Consider the following 12,177-nt stretch of genomic DNA (forward strand, 5'->3'; position numbering starts at 1 on the left):
AACACTATTTAAACACATCTACACTTAAGTCCTTATGTATTTGGCTGACCTTTTTTCTAGATTTTTACCCCTTTATCTCCCAAATTAGTCATTCCCAATTCCCAACTTCATTCTGGATTCTGAATTCTGAATTCCTCAAGCAGTGGCTCCCCCTGCTGGACGTGCCTAGCAAGGCGAGCCGGATCACCACACGCCCCCTCCAACACATGTCCAATCTTCCAGCTTTAGGCACCAATGACGATATAGGGTTAATGAGGGGCCCGGTGAGCCGGTTATGTCCAATCAATTCACATCGCAGCAGGTGGACTCCTGTTAAATCAAACAGGATGCATTCAGATACAGTCCGGAGTGCCAGAGCGAAGAATACTTTTGTGAATAAGAAACTTCGTTTTGTTATTTATTTATTTAAAAATCTCTTAAAATGTTTTTACTTTGTCGTCATGAGTGATTAAGTTTGCATTGCTGGCTAGAGGTGGTAATAAAATCCATACAAAATCGAACCCACAACACAATAAGCTGCGCATAATGTCAAGGGGTCTGAATACTTTCTCCTTTTTTTTAAGCATCATTTTTGCATCTTCCCCACAAATTTTTTCCCAGTTTAGTTGTATTCAATACCCTGATCGTGTTTTCTGCATCTCTACTGCTGTGACTAACACAGCCCCCTTCAACATGTTTGGAGAGCTCATATGGAGAGCCGTATCACACACGGAGAGTGTCCTGTGGAGAGTGCAGGCTCATCGATCAGCCAGCAGAGGTCGCAGCAGTTATATGGAATCCCTACAGCCCTCAGAGCTGAGATTGGAACCCGTAAGCCATGTGTTTTATCGCAGTACCACCCAAAATTATATATTTTTTTCTGCCCAATCCTGTTTAATAAGCTCTTTTTTGTATGTCCGTCATTAAGACAAGTTTCTTTGCATACGATTGTAATTCTAAGTGCTCTGGGTTTCACACGATTGCACACGACGGCGGTTCGGTCGGGCTCGAACCCCTGAGCGTCGCGGCCTGATCGTCTGTGTTACTAATTAGTCTAAAATTCATTACATTAAATCAAAATTAAAAAAAAACATTAGAAACCAGAACAGTTGCATATCAATTCAAGCTTTGGTTAACCAAAAGATTTTAAACGTATATAAAGTGCCACATTTCATCGTTCTGGCCTGGATTCATTATTTCATGTTTTTTCTTGTTGTTGAAAATACACACAATCGTCTCCACTGAGTTCAGAATGAAGTACGAGCACAAAACACAGATCTGTATTTACATCTCACGTCATGCAGAAGCCCAAAAGGCTAAACGCACCCTACGTTCAGACCGGCCATGACCAGCAGGACTGAAGCATCGATCAGAGCAGTACGTGATAATTGTTCCTACTAGACATGGAAGAGAAAATCACGTCACTGTGTCAAACTTCCACAAACAAATGCAGTTTCATGTTTCATGTTTGCCGCACAGTCAGTGATGGACTACACAGAGATGTAATGTACAAGAACGCTTAGCGGGACGGTTCTGATTTGTGGAGAAATGTTTTGCCTTTATTCCTGAAATCATCGTAATTTTAGTATATCAATAATTTGATTTTATTTTCCAAATTATTTTGATTTTATTCTCCAAATAATTTCAATTTTATTCTACAAATTATTTTGATTTTATTTTCCAAATGATTTTGATCTTATTCTCCAAACATTTTCGATTTTAATTTCTAAATCATTTTGATTTTATTCTCCAAATCATTTTGATTTTAATTTTTAAATTATTTTGATTTTATTCTCTAAATTATTTTGATTTTATTCCTGAAATCATTTTCGATTTTTAAATTTTCGACTTTTTTGATGACTTAATTCTTCAAAATGAAACTTAAACTTAGTTGTACCGCCATGGTTTTGGCGTCAGTAAAATCCTGGTAACCGATGACGCTTCCGGTGTGAACGCAGGGTGACGAGGGATCAGCGATTCGAGTGCTGAGGTGTAAAAATCGCCGGCGGTCTGAACGCAGGGTGAGACGGAACCCCGGGTCTGAGACGTCCGGGCGGCTCAACTGTAGTTAAAGTGCATTGCTGTGGTATCATGGCACGAGTCAGAGAGTCAGACATGGTTTGGTCCACGTATGTACATGTGGGTGTGTACTTAAAGGCAAACTGGGGTACGTCTGGGTGTTTTTCGGAGGGTTACGTGGTTTCCTGCTTGCTCAGTAGAACCTCCAGCAGGCGCAGTTTAGCTTTGAGGGTTTTGTACTCCTGGTACTCGTCCGTCATGGGAATCCTGTCGTCCTTTTGTGCCGCCCTGGTGATTGAAGGTGAAAGGGAAGCATTAATAGTTAATAAACAGTGAGATTAACAGTCGTACTGCCTTATTACAGTAAACTAGTTTTGTACCGCGGTGGATTTTAGCTAAAATGATGTATTTTTTTGCTCTGTACTGAATGGTTTTGTGTTTGTTGACTGAACTGTACTGAAATGCATTGTGGATGTTTGTTCTTTGGTTCCTCCTGCTGTTTATGTTTCAGTATCATAACGAACCTGATGCTAATGCTCATTAAAACATGCTAACGGAATGGTGTGGTGTGATGTGGTGTGGTGTGGTGTGATGTGAGTCCTACCTGCCCATCTGTCTGAAGAAACGATCCTCAAACTGCCGGATGGTTTTCCGTCGTCTCTTCTTCTCCGCCCGAGTCTCTCTCAGACACTGCAGCAGCTCGGACCTGCAAAACATCTCCGTTAAACTTTTTCCATTAAAGTCGAAATATTATGGACGGGGCGTGCTAGGATGTAGGATGGCCAAAAATATTTCCACTTTATTCTCCAAATTATTTTATATTATTCTTGAAATTATTTCTATTTTTTCTCCAAATCATTTACATTTTATTCCTAAAATTATTTGGATTTGATTTTTAAATTATTTTAATTTAATTCTTAAACAAATTATTACAATTTTATCTTTTAAAAATTATTACAATTTTATTCTTTAAAAAATTATTACAATTTTATTCTTAAAAATTATTAAGATTGTATTCTCCAAATTATTTTGATTTTATTCTTAAATTATTTTAATTTTATTCTCTAAAACATTTCTTTTAATCTTAATCATTTCGATTTTATTCTCTATATTATTTTGACTTTATTTTCCACATAATTTTGATTTTATTCTCTAAATCTTTTTAACTTCATCCTTAAAATTATTTTGATTTTATTCCTGAAATCATCAAAATTTTAGTTTCGCAATCATTTGACTATTCTACAAATTATCTAGATGTTATTCTCCATATTGTATTGACTTTAATTTTCACATAATTTCGATTTTTCTCTCTAAAGCATTTTGACTTATTCTTAAAATTATTTAGATTTTATAATCGCAATAATTTGACTTTATTCTTGAAATTGAAGTGTAAACTTTAATGTATTTTTTACTGTGGCCCTTAACACTCCGTCGTTCATCATTAACAGAAAGCGTCAGTGCTCAGTATATTAGACCTGCTCTACGGTTGAGAATCAAAAGAATCATAATATTAAACACTTGTAATATCTCAGGATCATTCTTACTGTGAACAAGATTACATTTAAACCTTATCGCTCCACAAAAATCACGATCTGATGTAAGATTACCGGTGCGGTTCCTGTTATGGACGTTACGCTGAGATCTGAACCCACCTGGAGGCAGAATGAAGGTTGGACATGTTGAGCGCCGGCTGTCGGACGGCCTTCACCTCGTCCAGCGGAGAGACGAAGGCGGTGTCGCTGTCCCCCTCCTCGTCCTCTTCCATGGACTCTGGAGTCGCTCCCCGCGACGGCGGCGGCGATTCCTGCGTGTAGTCTTCGTCCGAGCCCTCCTCTTCCTCCTTAATATAAAGGGAAAGAGCAGTCGGGGGTCAGCAGAGGTCAGCAGATGTGGTGTTTAAGTTTCAGTGAATGTATAACCCGACCGTGCTTACTATCGTGGTGATGGTGGGAGAGGTGCACAGCATGTGCTTGACCATCTGATATCGGTCGTACAGCGGCTTCACCAGGCTGCTCTCCTGCTTAGTGTCCTGAAAACGACACACACACACACACACACACACACACACAAAATAAAACCACTTTTCTTTACTTTTCTCAGTATTTTATGTTGCAAACACGCGACGTATTTCCAACAATGAATAAGAACAACATTAAATAAGGACACATTGATCAGAGGGAATAAAAAATCCGGTTCTTACAGGACGTCCATGTAGGCTCTCGAAGTACAGCAGGCATTTCTGCAGCGTGAGCTTCTCCAGCGCCATTTGCCTCTGTGTCATCTCCTAAAAACCCCAAAAAAGTCAGAACAATCAATTTCAATACAAAGCGGGACTTTGCTAATTCATCTACTGCATGTTTTTGGGAGATGGAGGTAAATAAAGTACCCTGACATGCAAAAATCCTCACTGGTCCTGCACTACACTGTCTTCATATATAGATTCAGTGTACAGTGTATCACAAAAGTGAGTACACCCCTCACATTTCTGCAAATATTTCATTATATCTTTTCATGGGACAACACTATAGACATGAAACTTGGATATAACTTAGAGTAGTCAGTGTACAGCTTGTATAGCAGTGTAGATTTACTGTCTTCTGAAAATAACTCAACACACAGCCATTAATGTCTAAATAGCTGCAACATAAGTGAGTACACCCCACAGTGAACATGTCCAAATTGTGCCCAAAGTGTCAATATTTTGTGTGACCACCATTATTATCCAGCACTGCCTTAACCCTCCTGGGCATGGAATTCACCAGAGCTGCACAGGTTGCTACTGGAATCCTGTTCCACTCCTCCATGATGACATCACGGAGCTGGTGGATGTTAGACACCTTGAACTCCTCCACCTTCCACTTGAGGATGCGCCACAGGTGCTCAATTGGGTTTAGTCCATCACCTTTACCTTCAGCTTCCTCAGCAAGGCAGTTGTCATCTTGGAGGTTGTGTTTGGGGTCGTTATCCTGTTGGAAAACTGCCAGTTTTCGAAGGGAGGGGATCATGCTCTGTTTCAGAATGTCACAGTACATGTTGGAATTCATGTTTCCCTCAATGAACTGCAGCTCCCCAGTGCCAGCAACACTCATGCAGCCCAAGACCATGATGCTACCACCACCATGCTTGACTGTAGGCAAGATACAGTTGTCTTGGTACTTCTCACCAGGGCGCCGCCACACATGCTGGACACCATCTGAGCCAAACAAGTTTATCTTGGTCTCGTCAGACCACAGGGCATTCCAGTAATCCATGTTCTTGGACTGCTTGTCTTCAGCAAACTGTTTGCGGGCTTTCTTGTGCGTCAGCTTCCTTCTGGGATGACGACCATGCAGACCGAGTTGATGCAGTGTGCGGCGTATGGTCTGAGCACTGACAGGCTGACCTCCCATGTCTTCAACCTCTGCAGCAATGCTGGCAGCACTCATGTGTCTATTTTTTAAAGCCAACCTCTGGATATGACGCCGAACACGTGGACTCGACTTCTTTGGTCGACCCTGGCGAAGCCTGTTCCGAGTGGAACCTGTCCTGGAAAACCGCTGTATGACCTTGGCCACCATGCTGTAGCTCAGTTTCAGGGTGTTAGCAATCTTCTTATAGCCCACGCCATCTTTGTGGAGAGCAACAATTCTATTTCTCACATCCTCAGAGAGTTCTTTGCCATGAGGTGCCATGTTGAATATCCAGTGGCCAGTATGAGAGAATTGTACCCAAAACACCAAATTTAACAGCCCTGCTCCCCATTTACACCTGGGACCTTGACACATGACACCAGGGAGGGACAACGACACATTTGGGCACAATTTGGACATGTTTACTGTGGGGTGTACTCACTTATGTTGCAGCTATTTAGACATTAATGGCTGTGTGTTGAGTTATTTTCAGAAGACAGTAAATCTACACTGCTATACAAGCTGTACACTGACTACTCTAAGTTATATCCAAGTTTCATGTCTATAGTGTTGTCCCATGAAAATATATAATGAAATATTTGCAGAAATGTGAGGGGTGTACTCACTTTTGTGATACACTGTATATTGCTATATTGGAAATATGGAAGGTATTAAAAACCTGTTGATCAATAAGGAATGATTCTTTATTACTCAATTCGTATTTGATACCCAGTAAAACCAGTATCCAGTATCCACACCCTTACAATAATTTACCGTCCCATTATTATAAACACATGTACACCTAATTAATGTAGTTATTCAAGCAGCCAGTCAGTCATTTAAAAGAAATTTCATGCACAAAAGTTTCTATATTTTACACAGATTGGTGCAAAAACATCCAGTAAGCAGCAGTTCAGGTGGCAGATATGCCTGGTTCATCAAAAAGGTTCAAACAGAATGGTCCAGTACTATCTTAGACAACCACATTCAGGCCTATAGTGGGTATGGGCATCCCAAAAATGTTGTTTAATCTGATGAATCTTGATTTCTGTTTCAACATGCAGATGGTAGGTTAAAAAATTTACAAAAAAAAATTAGTTGTAGTGACCAACACGACTCAAAGTTTGATGTGTTGTGAGATGCTATTTAATTAACCGTTGTCTTACTGTCATTATTTAATTGAACTGATTTTATCCACCAGTTAGCAGTGTCTACATATTTTTGGCCATATCTTGAACCTGTATCAGTGGGAAACTTATTCCTGAGTAGGTGGTACCTTCATGTTTTCGGGGAGACCAAGGGTTTGTCGTTTCTCCCTCAGTCTCTTGAACAGCATGTCGACCGTCTCCTCCAGTGAGGGTCTGTGCTGCTGCTGCTCCAGCGCCTCCTGCAGGCCGTTCGAGTGTCTGCAGCTCTCGGTGGGGTCGTCGTTCTCCTGACCACGTGACTCCTCTTTCAGCTTTAGCTCTGAAGAAAAGGAGAACATGTTAAAGAGTGTTTATAAAATACAGTGATAATTGGTATTGCATTTTCATGTTTTACCATCGCTTCATCCTGGTCAGGGTCATGGAGGGTCCTGTGCATTAACCCCTCCCCCTCCCGGACAGGACGCCAATCTATCAAGGAGCCTCTGCCATCCCCCCACCAGACATAGTCAATCATGTGTTCAGGTAGATACCTGACAGGCCGATAGCACTGCTATATATATACTCTGTATATGTGTGTGGCTGAATGGTAAGAGTCTTCTAGGGGTTTAAATCCCATGGCAAACCTGATGAATGGCCTGACCAAGACAGTGTGGCTGTAGTTTCATGTTTTATTCACTTGTGTTGGACTAAACATAGCTGTTTCTTGCCTGAGCAACATTTACTAACATATACTATTTTAATTTTAGAAAATTGTTGAAAGCCTTTGAGGTATTTTTAATATTTGCCCAAAAGTGCAATCTTCAGCATCAGCAAGGTACTTAGGGCCTATAGATTTTTGACATGTATGTATTTAAATATGGTTCTGTGCAATCATGATAGCCTAAACATTTAGGACACTCACCTTTAAGTTGTTTCCTAGACTTGGCCAGTTCACTCATGAGCCTTAATACCTCTGGATTAGCAGACTTGTCATTGTGTGATGGCTAAAATAGAGAATAAACACTTATTAAACACCATAAATAAATACACAGTCTTGTTCTGTTTAGTTTAGATACCCCTAATGTAATGATATTTTGTCCAGGGGTATTCACAAACACTTTATGACCTTTATGGGGAAAAAACATCAATTAGGTGTACAACTTTTTATTTATGCGCTGAATTTAACATAATGTAAATAATAAAATCAAAAGCATTAACCATAATTAATGTTAATAATTAAAAATTAATTCATTATGTTATTTTCAGCAGATAAACAATGATAGTGCATTAAAATGTGCAAAAGTTTGTTTGCTTTAGAGAAACTTGTGGCATGTAGAAAAACGTGTGGAATTTGACAACGAGTGTCTAAACTTAAAGAAAACAAACTTATTAATCCCTTGAGGGAATGTATGAAAAATAATCCTTTAAATAACACTTGATAGAACACTTATAATTATGCCAGCTCACTAATGCTCGGGATTCGAACCCTTGGTTCTGCTATTGATTTGCAGTGTCTGAGGAACGGATTGGCACCCTGTCTGGGGTGTGTCCTGCATCGGCACAGTGATTGTGGAGTAGCTGGATCCACCGCGACCACGACCAAACAACATTATACATATTTCACCAATCTGCAATACTCGTGTTAACCAGCAGAGGGCAGCAATGCACATGAGGAAAAAGCAGATTAGCATGTGCTGTGTGTACTGGAGGCTTGTGTTTACTGTATGTGATCACCGCTCGCTACCATTTCACCTATTTGCTTATTTAAATTTGATTACAGTATCAAGTAGCCAGACTTTATCCCCAATGAAAGTAAAAGTGAGGGGAAACTTTGTTTTACTAGTGTTTTACCCAAATGTTATAAAGATTCTGCACCTAAGCACATAAGATGCTAGCATGGATGCTACATTGTTTGCCAATAGGAACACTGGGGTTTGCTGAATGCTAAACGCTGTGCTAAATGCCAAACACAAATAATTTTTTTATAAATAAATGTTTCCAACCACTTGTGGAATTCATGTCACAAAGGAGTAGGGTGTCCATACGGCCAGTTTTAGGGCAGACATACAGGTTCTTCATCTGCTTATTCGCAATTCGGCACAATGCCTGTAATGATCATAATTAAGTTGCCTCTCGTCAAAAGAAACGACTCATATTTCACTGGTTTCAAGCCGCCACTATATTGCGGAACGTCCAACCCTGAGATGCTCGTTAATTACTAAGTTTTAATAACCGTTTACGCTGTCAACATGCCACCGTCCAGCTCTGAGTGGTCGCTCAGCACCCGACACATTTGGAAGGTTCAGCAAAGATGAATTTCATCCTTATTGTACTAAAGTATCACAAGTCGACTCTAAATGTGGTGAGTAGAACCTTCATTAATGCGCTGATTTTCACAATTATATCAATTAAGGTTTTAATTTTGTCATGCTCTCCTTTTTGGGGTCTGATGTCCTTCTTTTGGGGTTATGGAGTGCTAACACCAGCTTTTTTGTACCTTATAATTCATCTCTAGCTCGAAGCGTTCCTCAAACTTGCGTATCCTTTTCTTGAGGGTCTGGATGTGCTTGGTAATGAGTGCGATAGACGGAGCGTCTTTGGCATCATCGCTCGTCTCGAGTCTGACCATCCCACGAGGCCTGAAAGAGATCATGAACATAGCGAGTTAAGGGATTATTACAAAGATCCAGTAATGAAAACTCACATCACATGTTGTTTGAATAGTTTGGGCTTGTTAATATTGTTGTTTATGGTATCGTGTTAGCACACTGCTGCACTTTCATGGATTTAAATCAGTGAGTTTTTAATACAAACTACTTCTTCAGGTTAAAACTAATGAAATTAAAAACATATTGTTAGGTTACTGATGTGTGTGTGTGTGTGTCTGAGAGAGAGATCATACATTATGAAATGCTGTGTGCATGGCGGTGATGGTGCGCTCTCGGGATCCATGTTGAAGCGCTGGCTGAGGCTAAGGCTGGCACAGCGTGGTGAGGGCAGCGGGCTGTTTCCATCCGTGATAGAAGAGATGAGACGACTGGGACCGGGACTCTGCTGGAGCTCGCCGCTGCCGTCGCCCTCAGTCGGCCTGTAATCTGCAACTGGACGCACACAGAGAAAAGGTTTAATGTACCTGTTGCTTTATACATGTAAATGTGACCTCTTACTCACACTGCATTGACACCTCACAGCAAAAAGATCGTGGGTTTGATTCCCAGGTGGAGTGCTTCAGGTCCTTTCTGTTTGGAGTTTGCATGTTCTCCCCATGTCCTTGTGGGTTTCCTGCAGGTGCTCCTGTTTCTTCCCACAGTCCAAAGACGTGCAGTCAGGTTAATTTGAGATGTGTGTGTGTTTGCCCTGTGATAGACTGGCGACCTGTCCAGGGTGTTTCCTGCCTTTATCCCAGTGAATCGGACCCACCGCAACCCTGACCAGGATATTATGCACTCAAGTTTGCATAACAGCAACCCTAGATCCTCCGTCACATTAAATAAGTGTTAAATAATTAACATCTGAAGACTTACATTTACATTTTCAGCATTGAGCAGGCGCTTTAATTCAAAGTGACTTAAACTATTGTGACAGTATATCGTCTAAGCAATTGAAGGCTAAGGGCTTTGCTCAATGGCCCAACAGTGGCAACCTGGCAGTGGTGGTGTTTGAACCAGCGACCTTTCGATTACTAGTTCAGTGCCTTAACCGAACTGCAACGACATACCTGTTCGTTAAAAGTGTATTTAAATAGGGGGTGCTTGTGTGGCGCAGCGGTAAAGCACACTAGCCCACCAGTGCTTGCGAGTTCTCTCTCAGCTCTGCTAACGGCCAGCCGGGCGCCTACACGGAAAAGGGGGGATTCCTCATGACTGCTGCAATTACGACCTCTTCTGGCTGATCTAGGTACTGCACAGAGACGAGGGATAACGAAGATCTATGCGTGATATGGATCTCCATATGAACCTGCCTGGTGTAGGTGAAAAGAAGTGGTCGGTACTGCATACATATCGGAGGGGGCGTGTGTTAGTCGTGACCCTTATAGGATACAGCTAGAATAGGAGGAAAATATTCGGACAGTAGATTTAGGGCAGGGTATTCAGTTTTCGCCAATGAAGCGAGTCCATTGCCCAACCTTGTGCTTGTGAGTCATCAGACTTTGGCTGGCTGCTGTCAAAACCATGAGAGATTCTCCGGGCACATCCCTGACCCCGTTTCATGGTTTGCAATAAAAATAGGCGAGGCTGGAGAACACGCAGTAAAAATAACAAAAAAGCCATGCTGAAGGCAAAGATGAGAAAATTCCGTGTGAGCAGAAAGTTAGGAGGTGTGGTCAGCCTGCGTATCCCACCGTCGTTATCGCAGCGTTATTAATAGACACCCGCGTGAAAATGGCACCACGCAGCAGGAACAGCCGAGCCAAATCTCTGACTTGTCAAATTCCATCCGTCTTAAATTGAAGCTGTAGATACTAAAACTGGCAGCGAGCGTCGTGCATGCACCATTTATTAAAGAGATCTCTCAATATCAAAGACATCACACCCACTGTTAGACATGCAGCACCAGGACGGTAAAAGATGAGCATTCGTAAGTGCTATTACCTTGCAGGTTTTGTTCATCCCTAGCACTGGCGTGTGAGAGGGCTTGCGTGTCGTCCCTGCTTCCCAGGCAGGGTGGGCATTCGTCAGGCGAAGACCCAGGCGGCGAGCTCGCATCCTCCTCCAGAGCCTGGAGCTTCAGCAGAGAGCCCTGCAGGCAGAAGCAGAACATGCCGCCGTCGCAGCACAGACGGAGGAAACGAGGCAGAGAGAAGACACGGCGACGGAGAGCTGGATGCCGCTGCGGCTTGGCGCACACCCCTCGCACATGTGTGTCCGAGAGGGGGTGTGCGAATGCGTGTCGATCGCCTTTCAGCCGCTGCTGCAGCCCCTTCCCTCGCACGGATTATTCATGCAGTGGTGGGATCGACGGGGAGCGAGGGAGGAGGGGGGTTTGCTAGCGTCAGCAGAGGAAAGGACGGCCGGCTCAGACCGGCCACGGCAATAGGAGGAGTGGAAGGGTGTGATCGAGTGAGGCATGAGTGAGGTAAAATAGGTAAGGACGGGGTTTCTCAGGCTCTACGTGGAGGCTTTTCATGGAGGCTGTTTCAGCATCTTAATCATGACTTAAGATGGAGGAGGATCTTACGTGGCGTGATATCATTCTGGGACCAGAATGTGGCTCCTCCTGTTATCCATTCATAAAAAAACCAAGAGGCTGAGGACAGACATCTCCCTGGATCCCTGGACGGACCCGGGTGGGCGGGAGGGACGGAGGTAGGGGGTGCGTCCGTACATGTATAGACGCACGTAAGATAACGTCATGAGACGTGGTGGGTGTTTCACGATGCCTTTTATCTTGTGAAATGTCGCAGCATCTCCCTCCAGCCCTCATTCTTCTTATATTTACATGCAGTTTGTTGATCGTGTCTGCCAGCTTTAGGAACAGCACAAATGAGTCACGCACACCTTGGTTGTGGGCACAGCTGGCACATTAGGGCACAGGAAAAGCATGTTCATCCTCCATCCCGGGGATTACCATTTTTATTTATTATTATTAATAAAGACCTGTATATGAGTTTATGTGTCGTGTGTACAGTGGACCTTCTCCATCTGTGATCCATCTATGAACCA

General features: G+C 42.5%; 1 protein-coding gene across 1 annotated transcript; it reads right to left on the reverse strand.

Annotated features, from left to right (window-relative positions):
* Positions 1-1,687: 1,687 nt before the first annotated feature.
* fam13c (family with sequence similarity 13 member C) lies at positions 1,688-11,275 on the reverse strand. Its single transcript, XM_063003469.1, has 10 exons — positions 11,107-11,275; positions 9,417-9,615; positions 9,012-9,153; positions 7,437-7,518; positions 6,664-6,854; positions 4,199-4,282; positions 3,932-4,027; positions 3,651-3,838; positions 2,603-2,704; positions 1,688-2,286 (listed from the first exon to the last, which is right to left on the reverse strand). The coding sequence occupies exons 1-10, from the start codon at positions 11,273-11,275 to the stop codon at positions 2,172-2,174; spliced, it is 1,368 nt and encodes a 455-aa protein (XP_062859539.1). The 3' UTR covers positions 1,688-2,171.
* Positions 11,276-12,177: the final 902 nt, after the last annotated feature.

The sequence above is a fragment of the Trichomycterus rosablanca genome, chromosome 10, assembly GCF_030014385.1.
Source record: "Trichomycterus rosablanca isolate fTriRos1 chromosome 10, fTriRos1.hap1, whole genome shotgun sequence".
NCBI lineage: Eukaryota > Metazoa > Chordata > Actinopteri > Siluriformes > Trichomycteridae > Trichomycterus > Trichomycterus rosablanca.

Excerpts from the sequence above, each read along its gene's own strand:
- fam13c (XM_063003469.1), bottom strand. The coding sequence starts at position 11,275 with ATGTTCTGCTTCTGCCTGCAGGGCTCTCTGCTGAAGCTCCAGGCTCTG. Across the intron at positions 9,616-11,106 it reads GGATGAACAAAACCTGCAAG|TTGCAGATTACAGGCCGACT; the intron begins GTAATAGCACTT and ends GTGTGCGTCCAG. Across the intron at positions 3,839-3,931 it reads CTCCCACCATCACCACGATA|GAGGAAGAGGAGGGCTCGGA; the intron begins GTAAGCACGGTC and ends CTTTATATTAAG.